Source organism: Pseudophryne corroboree, chromosome 6 (assembly GCF_028390025.1).
Source record: "Pseudophryne corroboree isolate aPseCor3 chromosome 6, aPseCor3.hap2, whole genome shotgun sequence".
NCBI lineage: Eukaryota > Metazoa > Chordata > Amphibia > Anura > Myobatrachidae > Pseudophryne > Pseudophryne corroboree.
In genome coordinates this window covers 327,452,612-327,476,805 of record NC_086449.1, presented here as the reverse complement: position 1 = coordinate 327,476,805, position 24,194 = coordinate 327,452,612, and the positions used below count along the sequence as shown (strand labels likewise).

At 45.6% G+C, this 24,194-nt stretch overlaps 1 protein-coding gene across 7 annotated transcripts in view; it reads left to right on the top strand.

Annotated features, from left to right (window-relative positions):
• CSNK1G1 (casein kinase 1 gamma 1) overlaps positions 1-24,194 on the top strand; it is a 214,087-nt gene that overhangs the window by 120,156 nt on the left and 69,737 nt on the right. For all 7 annotated transcript variants that reach the window (XM_063926348.1, XM_063926349.1, XM_063926350.1 and 4 more), the window contains 2 exons: positions 3,889-4,040; positions 4,891-5,125. In XM_063926348.1, coding sequence (XP_063782418.1) covers positions 3,889-4,040; positions 4,891-5,125 — 387 coding nt within the window. The remainder of the gene's footprint in view (positions 1-3,888; positions 4,041-4,890; positions 5,126-24,194) is intronic.

Genomic DNA, 24,194 nt, shown 5'->3' with positions numbered 1-24,194 from the left:
ATATCAGGAGGAATAAGGAAAAACAATTAGTTTTAACTTTTAGGTGATCTTCAGTAAACCGTATTGTTGAATGTTACATACCTGAACTACAGCTTTGCTTACCATTCAGCAGGATTCCCAGCATCTGTAAGAGCCCTTCGTTGCTCTGTTCTTCCTGCTGGGGCAGGTGTTTCAGACAAGCAGCACATTGTCAATGAATGGTCAATTCACAAACTGCAGGCTTTGTAGACAATACTGCCTAAACTGGCAAATGGTAGAAGCAGCGAGGAGCCTTTTACATAGGTTGGGGGACCCACAGGTTCTAAAGTGGCATCCATCTCCAGATAAGTAATATACTGTCTAGTATTATTGTCTCATTTAATAAACTCCCCTAAAAAAGTTTCCAGTTTTGTGTGGGTTTTATCCTTTAAGGATTTTTAGCTTTTATATGGTCACAAAACTCCTTAGTGACTTATTTGAATTTCCTTTATATACACAGAAAGGGTAGTGGATAAGTGGAATAGCCTCCCATCAGTGGTGGTAGAGGCTAAGATAATAGATCAATTTAAACACACTTGGAATAGGTATAAGAATATCCTTACTAAGGAACAAATAGGGTTAGGATAGAAGAAAAAGGGGTAGACTAGATGGGACAATAGGATCTCATTAGCCATTAAGTTCTATGTCACAATAGTGAGAACATTATCCGGGATGCAGCCAGGATTCTGGTTTTTGGGAGACTGACGCCGGCATCAAGTGTGCTTGCAACAATGCGGGCTCGCTGTGCTCCCCACAGGTTCTATTCCTACTCCATGGGTGTCGTGGAAATAGCTGTGGCGGCGCTGCCGGCATTCTGGCGGTCGGGATTATGGTGTCAGTATTCTGACTGCTGGGTTCCTGACTAGATCTCTCATTCCGGTTATGAATAACTTTATTATAAAATCATTACATGTAAAAGCATACATCAGTGATTTTTGGTTGTTTATTAGTGAGTTCTTGTTGCACAGCTTCATGGAAATATGTACAAACATCCCTGCTCAGTTACAGAACTAAAACAAGTTAAATTGTGTAAACCTGCGTATATTGTATATACTGTCTGTACATTATGCTGCCCTCTGCTGTTCATTAAAGGTACAGGGGAAGCCTCAAAATACATTGTTGATATCGGAACTATCAGTTGGTTTAGAGACTTTCAAGAAAAATAGTGTTGTATGAGTGCAAATCAGAATTCTAAATGAGATTTTCCAATGTATCATCAAGCTTGGAACCAAAAGTATTTTCATCAAACCTCACATTTCAAATTTGTTTATATACCTTCTAGAATACAAATAGCTGTATAGCACGATAAAGCCTATTTGTAACCAATGAAAATGCATATTTCATCACGCCTCAATTTATCTCTCAGCTTCAATATTTCTTAGCAGCATGATTTCTTATCTGATCAGGATGGACAGGAGGCCCAGCATAAAGTTAGATATACTTACCAGATCTAAGACATCTGGAGGACTGGCTCTTCCTCACTTTCAGCTCTATTACTATGTGGCTCAACTGACAAATCTATGATTATGGTTGCAAGACAATTCTACGGACTCCCTCCCAAGCATCTTGGTCTCAAGTGACACCTGGTCACACGCCACTTCAGGCACTGCTAGGTGACACTTTTAACTGTAGAAATTTCCCTCTTTTAATACAGACCATCAAAATATGGCTGGCGGCTCATTATTATTGAAATTCCAAGATGTTGACCCGAGCGCTTCACTATGGGTCTCTCGCCAGTTATCTGAACTTTCCTCCTTGCAGACAAGAAAGTTGTGGCGGAGTAAAGGGCTTATTTTAATAGGTCAGCTGTACCAAGATGAAGTTTTAAAATCTTTTACCCAGCTTAATGAATTTAATCTCCTCACTATTTTTTTTTCTTTATAGATTCCTACAGATCAGTCACACCTTAAACACTTGGTTATCCCAAGATCCCAGGGTCGAACTGGCCCACAGGGGTACCAGGGAAACCCACCGGTAGGCCTCACTGCCTGAGGGCCCACTCCTTCCTCTATGGATCAGGTTCCAGACTGTGCACTTGTATTATACATGGTAGATGTTGCATTACACTGCACTAAACTATTGTGTATTTTAAGCCTCTGTGGAGACTAGCCACACCCCTAAGTATGGGCCCCTATCACTGCATTCCCCCGGTGGGCCCTTCATGCCACAGTCCGACACTGCAAGACCCCCATATTATAACGCACTCTCCAATTAAAACTTTTCTGTTACCCATAAGACCTAAGCGTGCTGTCTCCTGCTTATATTCCTTCCTGTTGTCATATCATCATGCCTCTGATTTACCTAACTTACAACAAAAATGGGAACTAGAGGTAGATAAGATAACTAAGGAGGAATGGAGTACGGCTCGTTCTTGTCCTGAATGGTCTACTGCTACAGCTAGGTTTCAGCAAATTCAGTTACATGTTTTACATAGAATTTACCTGACTCCAACTAGGTTGGTGAAATTCGGTGGGAGGGTTTCTAATACATGCCATAAATGTAAGACCGCTTCAGGTACATTTTGGCATTTATTATGGGAACGTTCGTAGGTGCACTCCGTTTGGGTTCAGGTGATAAAAGCATTAACTGTCACAGGTATTCCCCCTTCCATTCTTACACCTAGGTTATGTTGCCTCAGGATTATCATAGATAATGTTCTGGATAGATTATAGTACGTGATATGCTGTAAATCTGTGTATATTGGCTAAGGTCTGGCTGGCTAGACTTTGAATGGCCTCTACAGGTCCTGATTTTAAGACCTGGATTTCTTTGGTATATGTCACAGTGCAGAACAAAAAAAAATATTTATATACTGCACCGTAAGGCAGAATCTAAGTACAGCCGTATTTGGTCCAAGTGGATGCCCGCAGAATACGCTTCTCCCCATTGATCCGAATGATACACAGTTACATATTGTAATTGGGTCATTTTATGTTATGTTATTTCCTTTCTTCTTTTCTCCCCACAATAGTACTGCTATGTGTATATATTTATATTGATGACTGACATGAGAACTCCTTTTCCTTTGGAACACTATACATTTATGTTGTTTTTTTTAAATGGTTTTTGAGATATAAAAAAATTTTTTGTTATTGGGTATATGCAAAGTGAATATATATATATATATATATATATATACATACATATTTATTTGAAATGTTGGTTTTTCGATTGTATGTGTGTGTGTATGTATATATATATATATATATATATATATAGCAATAGGTGTGTGTGTGTGTGTATATATATATATATATATATATATATGTGTATGTGTGTGTTTTTATGTTTGTTTTTTGTGTGCTAGTCCCTTTATAATGTCATGTTAAATAAAAAGTTGAATTGTTTCTTGACACTTGTACAGATATAAACTTTTTGAATTAAAAAGTATAACAATTATAATTCTAAGCATTTTCTTATATTGAGTAATTACTTTTTTAAAACCTAATAAACAAGCGAGTTAAAATTATTTTTAAACACAAAGGAAAATTTCCTTTGTGTTTAAAAATTATTTTAACTCGCTTGTTTATTATGTTTTTAAAAAGTAATTACTCAATATAAGAAAATGCTTAGAATTATAGTTGTTAAACTTTTTGAATTAAAAATGCGATACTGCAGGTTTGTGCTCATATGTTGTGTTCTATAGATTTTGTCTGTAGGTGTCATGGCACAGCAGCGAGGAAAAAGCCTGACCTCCAAGACTAAAAAGACTATTTTGCTTTCTTATTACCCATTTTAAACCTATGATAATTCAGCACCGTTTGAAATAAAAATTCTCATAACAAAACAAAAATACACCATTGATTTAACAAATGAAGGCATTTCTGGTGATTATTTGTAATTTTTTTTCTCTTTGCTTTGTAATTACAGCTGATGGGCTTCCCCAGGTCTTCTACTTTGGCCCGTGTGGAAAGTACAATGCCATGGTACTCGAGCTCCTTGGTCCAAGTTTAGAAGACTTGTTTGACCTATGTGACAGGACTTTTACGTTAAAGACTGTGCTAATGATAGCCATTCAATTGGTGAGCAGATCTTCTCCTCTATCACCACCCTAGCTGTTACGTTTTCCCAAATTATTATGTGTCCCTTTTAAAGTGCATCTATTATAGCCATATCAGCGTTTTATATTTAGGATGATTGTTGAATGAGATTTTTTTTTTCCTTTTTAATGTTATGGTGCCCATACACTTGTGCGATGCCCTGCGATGCGAGGCATCACACCGGCAGTTCAGGTGCAATGAAATCGCACTTGAACTGCCAAAGTGATTACCATGCGATAGATCGCATGGTAATCACGTGATGGGCACGTCACCGCCGAGTGGGAGCGGCCTCTGGCCGCTCCTGGCGGGTGCCCATCACACATCGCAGTGTGATTATATAGCATGTGTTTTTAAAAACACATGCGATCGTGCTGTGATTCGATAAATATTAAGTGCAGCACATAATATCTTGAGACTCGAGATTCGACTGACGTGCCCGCGCATCGCGTCGAAAGGTACCTAAAATGTGCATACAATCCCCCAATTTCTCTCACAGATCCAGTTAAAATCGAAAGCTAGTACCGATAATCTCACAAGTGTATGGGCACCATTACAATTTTATTTCTCAATGAGAGCTGTTAATTAAGTTTCCCATGTTTACATTAATTGTTGGCACTTAAGCACCAGCGCCTGGTGTAGAACCATTGTCTGCATCCTCTTTATGGTTGTCTATAAGTATTATGAGAAGCTTTGTCTTAAAATTAATCTGGGCAATCACTGAGACTTTCGAAGTATGCTAACAGCTCTTGTAAGAACCCCCCACCCCTCACTAATCTGCAAGTTCCAAGATGATAGGAGTCCTTTCTGATTGCCTTGTGTCTAAAATCTGCAGATTTCAAGGATGGAATATGTTCATTCCAAGAACCTAATTTACAGAGACGTTAAGCCAGAGAACTTCTTAATTGGTCGTCAAGGGAATAAGAAGGAGCATGTCATTCACATTATAGACTTTGGACTGGCTAAGGAGTATATAGATCCAGAAACCAAAAAGCACATACCTTATCGGGAACACAAGAGCCTGACTGGAACAGCCAGATATATGTCCATAAACACCCACCTGGGGAAAGGTTTGCAATGTTTTTTTCTCTATAAATGCATTTAATAATGTGTATTATAAAGTACTGGATCTACAGATCATTCATGCCTTTGGAATTGTCTCCCTTGAAGTATTATCACAGAGATGGCTAACGTTTATGCATGGAGAGGGGTGTTTTGTTTCTTTTTCCCTGGACTACAGACGTCCTGTTATTTAGTGTCAAATGAATATTTTGCTATACAAAATAAATTTCCTTTATTAATGTTGGCAATAAAACTCCATCATTACAGTCCAGGTTTTAAGGATATCCATGCTTGAGTCTAGATGGTTACATTTAATTGACAGAGTTATTAACTAGTTCACCAGTGCTCAAGCATGGCTATCCTTAAAACCTGGACTGTAATGCTGGAATTTGAGAAACCCTGAAATAAGTTATTTCACTGCTACTTAAAATGTTAAATACCACCCCTTATGTTCTATTTCAATGCTCCCATCATATAAAAAAAAAATAAAACAGTGCAAAACTGATTGTAAAAAAATTACACTTTGCATTCACAAGGTTAAAAATGAAATGCGCATAAAGTGCCCCATGATGTGCTATTGAAGAATGCTCACATCACATATTTCTCAGTTGTTTACATATTCAGGTGTATAAAGTTTTGTCATCAATTTTGTCAGTGGGGGACCCCGCAAGCCTTAATCCGGCCCTGAAAAGTGGTAATGTGGCACCCAATCTGTTTTAAAAGTATTCTTATTTAATGGTCAAGGGACAGCCGCCATGTCACTTGGTCCCCCGCACTCTCTCAGGACAGGTGCACAGGCAGAGTACAGCTAAACGTGAGGCTTAGTGCTGAAGCATATGAACAAAGCATTAAATTACCAAAATGTAGAGAATATTGTAGCTTTGTTTTTACTACACATACCTTGTTGATTATTGAAAGGCATGGGGGATGAAAGATTGAGAAGTGGTCTTGTGTTCTGTGGGGGGTCAGTTAACATAGACATTAGGATCCCTGTAATTAAGTTGGATAGCTCAATGGAATATGCTAGCGCTATATAAGTAAATGTTGTTAAAGTCCGTTCATTGCAGTGTATTAGCTCTATTTTTTTTTTTTTTGCTCTACAAAGTTGATTCATTTGTAACCAATTAAGGGGAGTGAATGTTTTAGTTTGTACTTAATGTAACTGAGAATTGTTTACTGTTACCGCCTGTCTGTGTACATTTTAATTACCGGTATTGTCCTTTACCAATACTGTAGTAGTGTGAGCCTTACATTTCAAAAATAATAATAATCTATATTTGGAGATCCCTATAACATTGTGACTTTCAGCATACCTTTTAGCTTCCCGCTCCAACGCTGTATTGTTACCATGTCAGTGCTACCAATATAAACCATTTGCTGGATGCATCTCTAGTTTGGCTGTGGAGAGAGCTGATGTCTAATGTGGTTTCAATTACATGTCTTAATGTCAGACTCTATATTAGTCTTCATAGGTCATCGTATTGCTACCACTCCTGAGACAGTTAAAGGTGACACAACACAGACATATTCAGTTCAAACTGTCGAACATTGACCCCATCCAGGTTTAGATGTGCAAATTTTTAGTTTTGCTGTGTGTGTGTGTGTGTGTGTGTGTGTGTGTGTGTGTGTGTGTGTGTTGCCTGACTGCAGTTTGGATCATTTCATATTTATATAGAAATTGCTTTTTATGAAAACTTAGTCAGCTTTGAACTTGTCCAGTGGTACAAGGCACGTGGATACAGAGCATATACTATGATGATGATTATTATTATTATCCTTTATTTACATGGCGCCACAAGGTTTCCACAGTGCCAAATTGAAATTACAGAGTACATATGCACATAATCAAAACAGGAAAACAGTGACCTACAGTTGAAGACAATATAGGACAAGTACAGGGTAACTAAGCATAACTACACCAGTAAATGACATAGGGATAAGTTCCAAGGTGGCCCAAAAACTGCAGGATTTGGGCAGTTGAGGATTATTAAAGTAAGAAAAGGATAATCACATGAGGGAAGAGGGCCCTGCTTGTGAGAGCTTACATTCTAAGGGGAGGGGTAGACAGACAGGGGTGCCACAGATGGGGTTATAGTACTTTGACTATATAGAATATCTGTGACCGTGTGACCTTGGTCCGTCAGGCGATCACAGTTTGATACGGATAGAAGAAATGGTGTTTACTTACACATGAGTAATGTTAGTGGGCTTACTTCACCACTCCTAGGGATTCCCTCTCACCATCAGTTACTGCCTGTTAGTGATGCCTCCCACTGTGTAGTGAGCGTGTAACTCTCTGCCACCCCAAGGTAACTACGCAGCACCTGGAGCCACTTTTCCCAGGCTTCTACTACCAGAATCTCCTACTTCTGGGTATGTGTGTATATGCTGCTGCTGCAACATTTCCTGGTTAGTGTTGGCTAATTTCGACTGGTCCCTCACCATGGACCAGTCTTCACTGGGTAGTTGGTAAAAGGTTTCAGCTTGGAGACGCTGGCCTCAATCCAGGACACCCAGAGAGCAAAATACTCCAGTCTCCCCCTCCTGCAGCCTTAGATTTTGTTAGTATTTTTGCATAGTGCAGCAGACTTGGGGGTTAATCGCGGTATGATCACTCACTCAGTCCAGGCTGCAGTGTACAGTTCTCTCTTCCCTCAGTGCTGGGGCACCAGAAGTTAAGCTCCTGGTGCACAGCAGTTTGCAATTGGCCCTATATCCTGGCTGCAGCAGTATTTCACATATACTTCCAAGGTGCACCCGGTCCCCTGCAAGATTTGGAAGCTGGTCCCCCTGCATTGTATATGGCAGTTCATAGCCCTGCAACCTAAATTATCCCAGCTGCTGTGGATCAGTACACACTTCGCAAACACCGGCTGAAAAGGCCTATCCTTTCCAGAACCCGATATAGGGGGTAATTCCAAGTTGATCGCAGCAGGATTTTTGATAGCAATTGGGCAAAACCATGTGCACTGCAGGGGAGGCAGATATAACATGTGCAGAAAGAGTTAGATTTGGGTGGGTTATTTTGTTTCTGTGCAGGGTAAATACTGGCTGCTTTATTTTTACACTGCAAATTAGATTGCAGATTGAACACACCCCACCCAAATCTAACTCTCTCTGCACATGTTATATCTGCCTCCCCTGCAGTGCACATGGTTTTGCCCAACTGCTAACAAAAATCCTGCTGTGATCAACTTGGAATTACCCCCATAGAGAGAGTCTGTTCTTGCGTGCTTGTTTTTGCTAATGTTTTTTCAGTAGTTATTGATCGGTAAGTAAGGAGGAAACTATGGGGTATATGCAATTCACGGCGAATCGCGGCAATTTTTCGCCGTTTTTTAATTCGACTAAATTCGCCAGGTGAATTCCGGAAGGTGGCTTCCGGAATTCACCATATTCAATGAAAAACGGATTCGCCAGAGTCGCGGGCGAAAATCGGCCGATTTGGCGGATTTTGCCGCGATTTTAAAAAACGGAAAAAAAACGGGAAAAACCCGGAAAAAAAAATGGCGTGGGGTCCCCCCTCCAAAGCATAACCAGCCTCGGGCTTATCGAGCTGGTCCTGGTTCTAAAAATCCGGGGAAAAATTGGCCAGGGATCCCCCGTATTTTTAAAACCAGCACCGGGCTCTGCGCCTGGTGCTGGTGCCAAAAATACGGGGGACAAAAAGAGTAGGGGTCCCCCGTATTTTTAACACCAGCATCGGGCTCCACTAGCTGGACAGATAATGCCACAGCCGGGGGTCACTTTTATGCCGTGCCCTGCGGCCGTGGCATCAAATATCCAACTAGTCACCCCTGGCCGGGGTACCCTGGGGGAGTGGGGACCCCTTCAATCAAGGGGTCCCCCCCCCCCAGCCACCCAAGGGCCAGGGGTGAAGCCCGAGGCTGTCCCCCCCCCATCCAATGGGCTGCGGATGGGGGGGCTGATAGCCTTTTGTGATAATAAAAAGATATTGTTTTTTCCAGTAGTACTACAAGTCCCAGCAAGCCTCCCCCGCAAGCTGGTACTTGGAGAACCACAAGTACCAGCATGCGGGAGAAAAACGGGCCCGCTGGTACCTGTAGTACTACTGGGAAAAAAATACCCCCAAAAAACAGGACACACACACCGTGACAGTAAAACTTTATTACACACTACCGACACACACATACTTACCTATGTTGACACGCCGACTGCCACGGTCTCCGACGATCCGAGGGTACCTGTGAAAAAATGATACTCACCTTCCAGCGTCCAGAGATAAATCCACGTCCAGAGAGATAAATCCACGTACTTGTAAAAAAAAAAGAAAACGCAAATACCCGCTCCATACCGGACTAGAAAGGGGTCCAATGCTTTCACATCAGACCCCTTTCTCCCGAATGCCGGGACATCACGTGACTCCTGTCACTGAAGTCCCTTCAGCCAATCAGGAAGCGCTACTTCCGTGGCGCTCACCTGATTGGCTGTGCGCTGTCTGTACTGTGACAGCGCATCGCAAAGCCGCTCCATTACTTTCAATGGTGGGAACTTTGCGGGTAGCGGTGGGGTCACCCGCCGGTCAGCCGCTGACCGGCGGGTGACCTTACCGCTAGCCGCTAAGTTCCCACCATTGAAAGTAATGGAGCGGCTTTGCGATGTGCTGTCACAGTACAGACAGCGCACAGCCAATCAGGTGAGCGCAACGAAGTTGCGCTTCCTGATTGGCTTAGAGACCTTTCTGTGACAGCTGTCACTGACAGGTCTCATTCGTGGAAAGGTGTCCCATGTGTCAGCATGGGACCCCTTTCAGTCCGGCATGGAGCGGGTGTTCGGTTTGTTTTTTTGCCAAGTACGTGGATTTATCTCTGGACATGGCTGAGGTGAGTATATTGATCTTTTCTTTTCAGGTATCCGTGGATTCTACATGGAGAAGAGGACCGATGTCGGCGTGTGAACATAGGTAAGTATGTGTGTGTCGACGTATGAAATAAAGTTTTACTGTCGACGGTGTGTGTGTCCTGTTTTTATTTGGGTATTTTTTTCCCAGTAGTACTACAGGTACCAGCGGGCCCGTTTTTCTCCCGCATGCTGGTACTTGTGGTTCTCCAAGTACCAGCTTGCGGGGGAGGCTTGCTGGGACTTGTAGTACTACTGGAAAAAACAATATCTTTTTATTATCACAAAAGGCTATCAGCCCCACCATCCGCAGCCCATTGGATGGGGGGGGACAGCCTCGGGCTTCACCCCTGGGTGGCTGGGGGGGGGGGCCCCTTGATTGAAGGGGTCCCCACTCCCCCAGGGTTCCCCGGCCAGGGGTGACTAGTTGGATATTTAATGCCACGGCCGCAGGGCACGGCATAAAAGTGACCCCCGGCTGTGGCATTATCTGTCCAGCTAGTGGAGCCCGATGCTGGTGTTAAAAATACGGGGGACTCCTACTCTTATTGTCCCCCGTATTTTTGGCACCAGCACCAGGCGCAGAGCCCGGTGCTGGTTTTAAAAATACGGGGGATCCCCTGTCAATTTTCCCCCCGCATTTTTAGAACCAGGACCAGCTCGAAGAGCCCGAGGCTGGTTATGCTTTGGAGGGGGGACCCCACGCCATTTTTTTTTTTATGATTTCACCGTTCCAGCATAAAAAATAAAAATAAAAAATAAAAAAATATTTTAAAAAATATATAAATAATATTTGTGCCTCCAAAAAAAAAAAAAGTACCTAATCCCTTCTAATATAAATAGATCTGCTATTCCCCCCAAAAAAAACACAAAAAAAAACATGTTTAAATTTTTTTATTTGTTTTCACCCTCCAAAGTGTGGCGGATTGAAAATGACGAATTTGCTGTCTAAAAGCACTGCTGTCGAATTTCCAAACTTGAATTGAATATGCTTTGGTCGAATTGCAGCACTTGTATCATTGCAGAAAAGTCGAATTTCAAAAAGTCGAATTTTGAAAGTCCGTTTTTTGGTCGGAAAGCACTGAATTGCATAGGCGATTTTTTTTTTTTGGTCGAAAATGACCCGAAATTCGACAATTTCGGGAATTTGACCGCAATTGCATATACCTTTATAAGAGTATATGACCAGTCATGAAACTAAGGCAGTTCCAGACATCATTAATAGTCCTGCAACTTCCTTAGTTGAGGTACCCAAAACTTGCAGCCAGGCATTGGAGGGGGATAGATTATAGATGGATAGAACTTCCTCGGTAAGTTCGGTAAAATACATTTCTCTATCGTCCTAGTGGATGCTGGGGTTCCTGAAAGGACCATGGGGAATAGCGGCTCCGCAGGAGACAGGGCACAAAAGTAAAGCTTTCCGATCAGGTGGTGTGCACTGGCTCCTCCCCCTATGACCCTCCTCCAGACTCCAGTTAGATTTTTGTGCCCGGCCGAGAAGGGTGCAATTCTAGGTGGCTCTCCTAAAGAGCTGCTTAGAGAAAGTTTAGCTTAGGTTTTTTATTTTACAGTGAGTCCTGCTGGCAACAGGATCACTGCAACGAGGGACAGAGGGGAGAAGAAGTGAACTCACCTGCGTGCAGGATGGATTGGCTTCTTGGCTACTGGACATCAGCTCCAGAGGGACGATCACAGGTACAGCCTGGATGGTCACCGGAGCCGCGCCGCCGGCCCCCTTGCAGATGCTGAAGTAAGAAGAGGTCCAGAATCGGCGGCTGAAGACCCTTGCAGTCTTCTAAAGGTAGCGCACAGCACTGCAGCTGTGCGCAATTTTCCTCTCAGCACACTTCACACGCAGTCACTGAGGGTGCAGGGCGCTGGGGGGGGGGCGCCCTGGGAGGCAAATGTAAACCTATATACTGGCTAAAAATACCTCACATATAGCCCCCAGAGGCTATATGGAGATATTTAACCCCTGCCAAACTTCACTAAAAAGCGGGAGACGAGCCCGCCGGAAAAGGGGCGGGGCCTATCTCCTCAGCACACAGCGCCATTTTCTCTCACAGAAAGGCTGGAGAGAAGGCTCCCAGGCTCTCCCCTGCACTGCACTACAGAAACAGGGTTTAAACAGAGAGGGGGGGCACTAATTGGCGATATAAATATATATATATAAAGATGCTATTAGGGAGAAACACTTATATAAGGTTGTCCCTATGTAATTATAGCGTTTTTTGGTGTGTGCTGGCAAACTCTCCCTCTGTCTCTCCAAAGGGCTAGTGGGTCCTGTCCTCTGTCAGAGCATTCCAGGTGTGTGTGTCGGTACGTGTGTGTCGACATGTATGAGGACGATGTTGGAGGAGGCGGAGAAATTGCCTGTAAGGGTGATGTCACTCTCTAGGGAGTCGACACCGGAATGGATGGCTTATTTAGGGAATTACGTGAGAATGTCAACACGCTGCAAGGTCGGTTGACGACATGAGACGGCCGACAAACAATTAGTACCGGTCCAGGCGTCTCAGAATCACCGTCAGGGGTTTTTAAAAAAAAACAAAAAAAAAAAAACGCCCATTTACCTCAGTCGGTCGACACAGACACAGACACGGACACTGAATCCAGTGTCGACGGTGAATAAACAAACGTATTCCTCATTAGGGCCACACGTTAAGGGCAATGAAGGAGGTGTTACATATTTCTGATACTACAAGTACCACAAAAGATGGGTATTATGTGGAAGTGAAAAAACTACCTGTAGTTTTTCCTGAATCAGATAAAATAAGATGAAGTGTGTGATGATGCGTGGGTTTACCCCGATAGCAAATATTGGCGTTATACCCTTTCCCGCCAGAAGTTAGGGCGCGTTGGGAAACACCCCTTAGGGTGGATAAGGCGCTCACACGCTTATCAAGTGGCGTTACCGTCTCCAGATACGGCCGCCCTCAAGGAGCCAGCTGATAGGCAGCTGGAAAAATATCCTAAAAAGTATATACACACATACGGTGGTTATACTGCGACCAGCGATCGCCATCAGCCTGGAGATGCAGTGCTGGGTTGGCTTGGTCGAATTCCCTGACTAAAAATATTTTATTGATATAGAGCATTTAATAGGATGCATTCTATATATATATGTATGCGAGATGCACAGAGGGATATTTGCACTCTGGCATCAAGATAAGTGCGTTGTCCATATCTCCCAGAAGATGTCATGGACACGACAGTGGTCAGGTGATACAGATCCCATACGGCACATGGAAGTATTGCCGTATAAAGGGAAGGAGTTATTTGGGGTCGGTCCATCGGACCTGGGGGCCACTGCTACAGCTGGGAAATCCAACCTTTTTACCCCAAGTTACATCTCAGCAGAAAAAGACACTGTCTTTTCAGCCTCAATCCTTCCGTTCCCATGTGGGCAAGCGGGCAAAAGGCCAGTCATATCTGCCCAGACATAGAGGAAAGGGAAGTAGACTGCAGCAGGCAGCCCCTTCCCAGGAAAAGAAGCCCTCCACCAGTGGGGGGGTAGTCTCAAGAGTCTCAGCGCGCAGTGGGATCACTCGCAAGTTGACCCCTAGATCGTACAAGTATTATCCCAGGGGTACAGATTGGAGAGTCGAGACAATTTTTCCTCGCAGGTTCCTGAAGCCTGCTTTACCAACGGCTCCCTCCGACAGGGAGGCAGTATTGGAAAAAAATTCACAAGCTGTATTTCCAGCAGGTGATAATCAAAGTACCCCTCCTACAACAAGGAAAAGGGTATTAGTCTTCCACACTATATTGTGGTACTGAAGCCAGAAGGCTTGGTGAGACATTGTCTAAATCTGAAATCTTTGAACACTTACATAAAAAGGTTCAAATCAAGATGGAGTCACTCAAAGCAGTGATAGAGAACCGGAAAAAAGGGAACTATATGGTGTCCCTGGACATCAAGGATTACCTCCATGTCCAAATTTGCCCTTCTCAACAAGGGTACCTCTGGTTTGTGATACAGAACTGTCAATATCAGTTTCAGACGCTGCCGTTGAATTATCCACGGCACCCCGGGCCTTTACCACGGTAATGGCCGAAAAGATGATTCTTAAAAGAAGAAAGGCATCTTAATTATCCCTTACTTGGACGATATCCTGAAAGGGGCAAGTTTCCAGAGAACAGTTCGAGGTCGGAAAAGAACTATCTAAAGTAGTTCTACGACAGCACGAGTGGATTCTAAATATTCCAAAAATCGCAGCTGTTTTCCGATGATACGTCTGCTGTTCCTAGGAATGATTCTGGGCATAGTCCAGAAAGAGGTATTTCTCCTGGAGGGGAAAGCCAGGGAGTTATCCGACCTAGTCAGAAACCTCCTAAAACCAGGCCAAGTATCAGTGCATCAATGCACAGGAGTCCTGGGAAAAATGGTGGCTTCTTACGAAGCGATTCCATTCGGCAGATCTCACGCAAAAACTTTTCAGGGGGATTTGCTGGACGAATGGTCCGGATCGCATCTTCAGATGCATCAGCGGATAACCCTGTCTCCAAGGACAAGGGTGTCTCTTCTGTGGGGGCTGCAGAGTGCTCATCTTCTAGAGGGCAGCACATTCAGCATTCAGGACTGTGTTCTGGTGACCACGGATGCCAGCCTGAGAGGCTGGGGAACAGTCACACAGGGAAGAAATTTCCAAGGAAGTGTGGTCAAGTCTGGAGATTTCTCTCCACATGAATATACTGGAGCTAAGGGCAATTTACGATGCTCTGAGCCTAGGAAGAACTCTGCTTCAAAGTCAACCGGTGCTGATCCAGTAGGACATCATCATGGCAGTCGCCCACGTAAACAGACGGGGCGGCACAAGAAGCAGGAGGGCAATGACAGCAAGGATTCTTCGCTGGGCGAAAGATCATGTGATAACACTGTCAGCAGTGTTCATTCCGGGAGTGGACAACTAGGAAGATTTCCTCAGCATGAATGAATTCCACCCGGAAAAGTGGGAACTTCATCTGGAAGTTTCCACATGTTTGTAAACCGTTGGGAAAGACCAAAGGTGGTTATGATGGCGTCTCACATGAAGCGCCAGGTCTAGAGACCCTCAGGCAATAGCTGGGACGTTCTGGTAACACCGTGGGTGTACCAGTCGGTGTATGTGTTCCCTCCTCTGCCTTTCATACCCAGTGTATGGAGAATGATAGGAAGGAGAGGAGTAAGAACTATACTCGTGGCTCCGGTTTGGCCAGGAAGAACTTGGTACCCGGAACTTCAAGAGATACTAGAAAGGATCTTGATTCAGCAAGAATCATGTCTGTTCCATGACTTACCGCAGCTGCGTTGACGCCAGGGCGGGTGAACGCCGGATCCTAAGGGAAAAAGGCATTCCGGAAGAGGTCATCCCTACCCTGGTCAGAGCCAGGAAGGAGGTGACCGCACAACATTATCACCGTTTAGGTGAAAATATGTTCCATGGTGTGAGGCCAGGAAGGCTCCACGGAAGAATTTCAACTAGGTTAATTCCTACATTTCCTGCAAACAGGAGTGTATATGGGTCTCAAATTGGGGTCCATTAAGGTTCAAATTTCGACCGGTCGATTTTCTTCCAGAAAGAAATTGGCTTCAGTTCCTGAAGTCCAGAAGTTGTTAAGGGAGTACTGCATATACAACCCCCTTTTGATGTCTCCAGTGGCACTGGGCGATCTCAACGTAGTTTGGGATTCCTAAAATCACATTGGTTTAAACAACTCAAATCTGTGGATTTGATATATATCACATGGAAAGTGACCATGCTGTTGGTCCTGGCCTCGGCCAGGCGAGTGTCAGAATTGGCGGCTTTATCTCATAAAGCCATATCTGATTGTCCATTCGGACAGAGCAAAGCTGTGGACTCGTCCCCAGTTTCTCCCTAAGGTGGTGTCAGCGTTTCACCTGAACCAGCTTATTGTGGTACCTGCGGCTACTAGGGACTTGGAGGACTCCAAGTTGCTGGATGTTGTCAGGGCCCTGAAAATATAGTTTCCAGGTCGGCTGGAGTCAGGAAATCTGACTTGCTGTTTATCCTGTGTGCACCCAACAAGCTGGGTGCTCCTGCTTCCAAGCAGACTATTGCTCGTTGGATTTGTAGTACAATTCAGCTTGCACATTCTGTGGCAGGCTTGCCACAGCAAAAAATATGTAAATGCCCATTCCACAAGGAAGGTGGGCTCATCTTGGGCGGCTGCCCGAGGGGTCTCGGCATTACAACTCTGCCGAGCAGCTACGTGGTCAGGGGAGAACACGTTTGTAAAATTCTACAAATTTGATACCCTGGCAAAAGAGGACCTGGATTCTCTCATTCGGTGCTGCAGAGTCATCCGCACTCTCCCGCCCGTTTGGGAGCTTTGGTATAATCCCCATGGTCCTTTCAGGAACCCCAGCATCCACTAGGACGATAGAGAAAATAAGAATTTACTTACCGATAATTCTATTTCTCGGAGTCCGTAGTGGATGCTGGGCGCCCATCCCAAGTGCGGATTATCTGCAATACTTGTACATAGTTATTGCTAACAAAATCGGGTTAGTGTTATTGTGAGCCATCTTTTCAGAGGCTCCCCTGTTATCATACTGTTAACTGGGTTCAGATCACAGGTTGTACAGTGTGATTGGTGTGGCTGGTATGAGTCTTACCCGGGATTCAAAATTCCTCCCTTATTGTGTACGCTCGTCCGGGCACAGTATCTAACTGGAGTCTGGAGGAGGGTCATAGGGGGAGGAGCCAGTGCACACCACCTGATCGGAAAGCTTTACTTTTGTGCCCTGTCTCCTGCGGAGCCGCTATTCCCCATGGTCCTTTCAGGAACCCCAGCATCCACTACGGACTCCGAGAAATAGAATTATCGGTAAGTAAATTCTTATTTTTTTAGATTCTGTTTTTTTTTTTTATAATAGTATTCAGCTGCTGTGTATCAGTGCACACTTTCTCTGGCTCCCTGCAGATCTGGGGCTGCAGCACATGGCACAAAGTGGAAAAAGAAAATTTTTAAGCACACGGGGCCTGGCGCCAGTAACACATTTGACAATTATGCCTAGCAATGGTAGTAAGTTTGATAATGGAGCCCAATACCAATTGCCCTTTTTTAAATATGGCACATGACACAAGGGTGCTGCTGCTGCCATCTTAGCCATGTGGGCTGGGTTTCTGGCCACACTATCCATTATATTTAATGGTCTATGCAACCAGTGACATATGCATTGTGTATTAAACGGTTTATGGATTAAATATTTTCCTTTTATAGACACTCCAGCTCATCCTTGGCTTAAAACTTCCTTTTGACACTAGTTTCTCCCATTTCATGATCAAACATGCTTATAATGTTTTTTTTTTCAGTTTGGTACCACTCCTTTTTTTGTGTACAATATTTAGTGTGTTCAAAATTATACATAATTAATGAAAAATATAATCTGTACAGAAATACTTCAATATGTAAAGTAACCTTTAAACAGAAAAACAACATTCCAGAAAATAGCATAGAAAGAGGGGGAAAAAGAAATGGAGGAAGACACAGGTATAGATTGGGAGGGGAAGAGAGCAGCAGGACGGTTGATATACGTGGGTCATTGGATCTTACCTGAGTTTGCTACCACTCTTGTCCCACTACAAACGCTTGCAGAAATGTACTTTGTATATCGTTTAAACTTCTGTCTAAAGTGACTTGATAACATAAAGCACAATTCAACCAGCACAAGTAAGGATATACCGTATATACTCGAGTATAAGCCGACTTTTTCAGCACTTTTCTCTATCGTCCTAGTGGATGCTGGGGTTCCTGAAAGGACCATGGGGAATAGCGGCTCCGCAGGAGACAGGGCACAAAAAGTAAAGCTTTTCCAGATCAGGTGGTGTGCACTGGCTCCTCCCCCTATCACCCTCCTCCAGACTCCAGTTAGATTTTTGTGCCCGGCCGAGAAGGGTGCAATTCTAGGTGGCTCTCATAAAGAGCTGCTTAGAGAAAGTTTAGCTTAGGTTTTTTATTTTACAGTGATTCCTGCTGGCAACAGGATCACTGCAACGAGGGACAGAGGGGAGAAGAAGTGAACTCACCTGCGTGCAGGATGGATTGGCTTCTTGGCTACTGGACATCAGCTCCAGAGGGACGATCACAGGTACAGCCTGGATGGTCATCGGAGCCGCGCCGCCGGCCCCCTTGCAGATGCTGAAGTAAGAAGAGGTCCAGAATCGGCGGCTGAAGACTCCTGCAGTCTTCTAAAGGTAGCGCACAGCACTGCAGCTGTGCGCCATTTTCCTCTCAGCACACTTCACACGCAGTCACTGAGGGTGCAGGGCGCTGGGGGGGGGCGCCCTGGGAGGCAAATGAAAACCTATTAAAAGGCTAAAAATACCTCACATATAGCCCCCAGAGGCTATATGGAGATATTTAACCCCTGCCTGGATTCACAAAATAGCGGGAGACGAGCCCGCCGGAAAAGGGGCGGGGCCTATCTCCTCAGCACACGGCGCCATTTCCTCTCACAGCTCCGCTGGTCAGGACGGCTCCCAGGTCTCTCCCCTGCACTGCACTACAGAAACAGGGTAAAACAGAGAGGGGGGGCAAATTTAATGGCAATATTTTGATATATATAAAGCAGCTATAAGGGAGCACTTATTATAAGGCTATCCCTGTCATATATAGCGCTTTTTTGGTGTGTGCTGGCAGACTCTCCCTCTGTCTCCCCAAAGGGCTAGTGGGTCCTGTCTTCGTGTAGAGCATTCCCTGTGTGTCTGCTGTGTGTCGGTACGTGTGTGTCGACATGTATGAGGACGATATTGGTGTGGAGGCGGAGCAATTGCCAAATATGGGGATGTCACCTCCTAGGGGGTCGACACCAGAATGGATGCCTTTATTTGTGGAATTACGGGATAGCGTCAACTCGCTTAAGCAGTCGTTTGACGACATGAGGCGGCCGGACAATCAATTAGTGCCTGTCCAGGAGCCTCAAACACCGTCAGGGGCTGTGAAACGCCCTTTGCCTCAGTCGGTCGACACAGACCCAGACACAGGCACTGATTCCAGTGGTGACGGTGACGAATCAACCGTATTTTCCAGTAGGGCCACACGTTATATGATTTTGGCAATGAAGGAGGCGTTACATTTAGCTGATACTACAGGTACCACTAAACAGGGTATTATGTGGGGTGTGAAAAAACTACCTATAGTTTTTCCTGAATCAGAAGAATTAAATGACGTGTGTGATGAAGCGTGGGTTGCCCCTGATAAAAAGCTGATAATTTCAAAGAAATTATTGGCATTATACCCTTTCCCGCCAGAGGTTAGGGAGCGCTGGGAAACACCTCCTAGGGTGGACAAGGCGCTAACACGCTTATCTAAACAAGTGGCGTTACCCTCTCCTGAGACGGCCGCACTTAAAGATCCATCAGATAGGAGGATGGAAAATATCCATAAAAGTATATACACACATGCAGGTGTTATACTACGACCAGCTATAGCGACTGCCTGGATGTGCAGTGCTGGGGTAGTTTGGTCAGAGTCCCTGATTGAAAATATTGATACCCTGGACAGGGACAATATTTTACTGTCGTTAGAACAAATAAAGGATGCATTTCTTTATATGCGTGATGCACAGAGGGATATCTGCACACTGGCATCACGGGTAAGTGCTATGTCCATTTCGGCCAGAAGAGCTTTATGGACGCGACAGTGGACAGGCGATGCGGATTCAAAACGGCATATGGAAGTTTTGCCGTATAAAGGGGAGGAGTTATTTGGAGTCGGTCTATCAGATTTGGTGGCCACGGCTACAGCCGGGAAATCCACCTTTCTACCTCAAGTCACTCCCCAACAGAAAAAGGCACCGACTTTTCAACCGCAGCCCTTTCGTTCCTTTAAAAATAAGAGAGCAAAGGGCTATTCATATCTGCCACGAGGCAGAGGTCGAGGGAAGAGACAGCAACAGGCAGCTCCTTCCCAGGAACAGAAGCCCTCCCCGGCTTCTACAAAAGCCTCAGCATGACGCTGGGGCTTCTCAAGCGGACTCGGGGACGGTGGGCGGTCGTCTCAAAAATTACAGCGCGCAGTGGGCTCACTCGCAGGTAGATCCCTGGATCCTGCAGATAATATCTCAGGGGTACAGGTTGGAATTAGAGACAGATCCACCTCGCCGTTTCCTGAAGTCTGCTTTACCAACGTCCCCCTCCGAAAGGGAGACGGTTTTGGAAGCCATTCACAAGCTGTACTCTCAGCAGGTGATAGTCAAGGTACCTCTTCTACAACAAGGGAAGGGGTATTATTCCACTCTATTTGTGGTACCGAAGCCGGATGGCTCGGTAAGGCCTATTCTAAATCTGAAGTCCTTGAACCTGTACATAAAGAAGTTCAAGTTCAAGATGGAGTCACTCAGAGCAGTGATAGCGAACCTGGAAGAAGGGGACTTTATGGTATCCTTGGACATCAAGGATGCGTATCTCCACGTTCCAATTTACCCCTCACACCAGGGGTACCTCAGGTTCGTTGTACAAAACTGTCACTATCAGTTTCAGACGCTGCCGTTTGGTTTGTCCACGGCACCTCGGGTCTTTACAAAGGTAATGGCCGAGATGATGATTCTTCTTCGAAGAAAAGGCGTATTAATTATCCCATACTTGGACGATCTCCTAATAAGGGCAAGGTCCAGAGAACAGCTAGAGATGGGATTAGCACTATCTCAAGAGGTGCTAAAGCAGCACGGATGGATTCTGAATATTCCAAAATCCCAATTAATGCCGACAACTCGTCTGCTGTTCCTAGGGATGATTCTGGACACGGTTCAGAAAAAGGTTTTTCTTCCCGAGGAAAAAGCCAAGGAGTTATCCGACCTGGTCAGGAACCTCCTAAAACCAGGAAAGGTGTCTGTACATCAATGCACAAGAGTCCTGGGAAAAATGGTGGCTTCTTACGAAGCAATTCCATTCGGCAGATTCCATGCAAGAATTTTCCAAAGGGATCTGTTGGACAAATGGTCAGGGTCGCATCTTCAGATGCACCTGCGGATAACCCTGTCTCCAAGGACAAGGGTATCTCTTCTGTGGTGGTTGCAGAGGGCTCATCTATTGGAGGGCCGCAGATTCGGCATACAGGATTGGATCCTGGTGACCACGGACGCCAGCCTGAGAGGCTGGGGAGCAGTCACACAAGGAAGAAACTTCCAGGGAGTGTGGTCGAGCCTGGAAAAGTCTCTTCACATAAACATTCTGGAACTAAGAGCAATCTACAATGCTCTAAGCCAGGCGGAACCTCTGCTTCAAGGAAGACCGGTGTTGATCCAGTCGGACAACATCACGGCAGTCGCCCATGTAAACAGACAGGGCGGCACAAGAAGCAGGAGTGCAATGGCAGAAGCTGCCAGGATCCTTCGCTGGGCGGAGAATCACGTGATAGCACTGTCAGCAGTGTTCATCCCGGGCGTGGACAACTGGGAAGCAGACTTCCTCAGCAGACACGATCTTCACCCGGGAGAGTGGGGACTTCATCCAGAAGTTTTCCACATGCTAATAAACCGTTGGGAAAGACCAATGGTGGACATGATGGCGTCTCGCCTCAACAAAAAACTGGACAGGTATTGCGCCAGGTCAAGAGATCCGCAGGCAATAGCTGTGGACGCGCTGGTAACACCTTGGGTGTACCAGTCGGTGTATGTGTTTCCTCCTCTGCCTCTCATACCAAAGGTATTGAGAATCATACGGCAAAGCGGAGTAAGAACGATACTAGTGGCTCCGGATTGGCCAAGAAGGTCTTGGTACCCGGAACTTCAAGAGATGGTCACGGACGATCCGTGGCCTCTACCTCTGAGAAGGGACCTGCTTCAACAGGGTCCCTGCCTCTTTCAAGACTTACCGCGGCTGCGTTTGACGGCATGGCGGTTGAACGCCAGATCCTAAAAGGAAAAGGCATTCCAGAAGAAGTCATTCCTACCTTGATTAAGGCAAGAAAGGAAGTCACCGCGAAGCATTATCACCGCATTTGGCGGAAATATGTTGCGTGGTGCGAGGATCGGAGTGCTCCGACGGAGGAATTTCAACTGGGTCGTTTCCTACATTTCCTGCAATCAGGATTGTCTATGGGTCTCAAATTGGGATCTATTAAGGTTCAAATTTCGGCCCTGTCAATATTCTTCCAAAAAGAATTGGCCTCAGTCCCTGAGGTCCAGACTTTTGTCAAAGGAGTACTGCATATACAGCCTCCTGTGGTGCCTCCGGTGGCACCGTGGGATCTAAATGTAGTTTTAGATTTCCTCAAATCCCATTGGTTTGAACCACTAAAAAATGTGGATTTGAAATATCTCACATGGAAAGTGACTATGTTACTGGCCCTGGCTTCCGCCAGGAGAGTATCTGAACTGGCGGCTTTATCTTATAAAAGCCCTTATTTAATTTTCCATTCGGATAGGGCAGAGCTGCGGACGCGTCCGCATTTTCTCCCTAAGGTGGTATCAGCGTTTCACCTGAACCAGCCTATTGTAGTGCCTGCGGCTACAAGCGACTTGGAGGACTCCAAGTTGTTGGACGTTGTCAGAGTTTTAAAAATATACATTTCAAGGACGGCTGGAGTCAGAAAATCTGACTCGCTGTTTATACTGTATGCACCCAACAAGTTGGGTGCGCCTGCTTCTAAGCAGTCGATTGCTCGTTGGATTTGTAACGCAATTCAACTTGCACATTCTGTGGCAGGCCTGCCACAGCCTAAATCTGTTAAGGCCCATTCCACAAGGAAGGTGGGCTCATCTTGGGCGGCTGCCCGAGGGGTCTCGGCATTACAACTCTGCCGAGCAGCTACGTGGTCAGGGGAGAACACGTTTGTAAAATTCTACAAATTTGATACCCTGGCAAAAGAGGACCTGGAGTTCTCTCATTCGGTGCTGCAGAGTCATCCGCACTCTCCCGCCCGTTTGGGAGCTTTGGTATAATCCCCATGGTCCTTTCAGGAACCCCAGCATCCACTAGGACGATAGAGAAAATAAGAATTTACTTACCGATAATTCTATTTCTCGGAGTCCGTAGTGGATGCTGGGCGCCCATCCCAAGTGCGGATTATCTGCAATACTTGTACATAGTTATTGTTAACTAATTCGGGTTATTGTTTAGGGAGCCATCTTTCAGAGGCTCCTCTGTTATCATACTGTTAACTGGGTTTAGATCACAAGTTGTACGGTGTGGCTGGTATGAGTCTTACCCGGGATTCAAAATCCTCCCTTATTGTGTACGCTCGTCCGGGCACAGTACCTAACTGGAGTCTGGAGGAGGGTCATAGGGGGAGGAGCCAGTGCACACCACCTGATCTGGAAAAGCTTTACTTTTTGTGCCCTGTCTCCTGCGGAGCCGCTATTCCCCATGGTCCTTTCAGGAACCCCAGCATCCACTACGGACTCCGAGAAATAGAATTATCGGTAAGTAAATTCTTATTTTTTTTGTGCTGAAAAAGCCACCTCGGCTTATACTCGAGTCAGTGCACAGTGACAGGGAGTGCAGTGTGAAGGAGGGACACGGAGCGCACAGCGCGCGCCTCTCCTGTGTCCCTCCTGCATCTCCGGCGGCAGCGGCGGGTCTTTTAAAGGAAGTACCCGTTCGTGAGCTCTGATCACGAACCGGCACTTCCTTTAGTAGACCCGTCGCGGCCGCCGGAGATGCAGGGGGGACACAGGAGAGGCGCGCGCTGTGCGCTCCGTGTCCCTCCTTCAGAAGACAGCGCGGGATCGACGGAGGGGTAAGTAACAGGCACTGGGAGAGCATATTTGGCACTTGGGCAGGGGGCATATGTGGCAGCATGAGGGGCATATGTGGCAACATGAGGAGCATATGTGGCAGCATAAGGGGCATATTTGGCAGCATGAGGGGCATATTTGGCAGCATGAGGGGCATATTTGGCAGCATGAGGGCATATCTGGTAGCATGAGGGCATATCTGGCAGCATGAGGGCATATCTGGCACTGTGGGGCATATCTGGCAGCATGAGGGCATATCTGGCACTGTGGGGCACATTTGGCAGCATGAGGGCATATCTGGCACTGTGGGGGCATATCTGGCAGTATGAGGGCATATCTGTCACTGAGGGCTGTGTACGGCTAGAGCTGCATTTCCCACCCTAGGCTTATACTCGAGTCAATAAGTTATCCCAGGTTTCTCTAACGTCCTAAGTGGATGCTGGGGACTCCGTCAGGACCATGGGGTTTAGCGGCTCCGCAGGAGACAGGGCACAATAATAAAAGCTTTAGGATCAGGTGGTGTGCACTGGCTC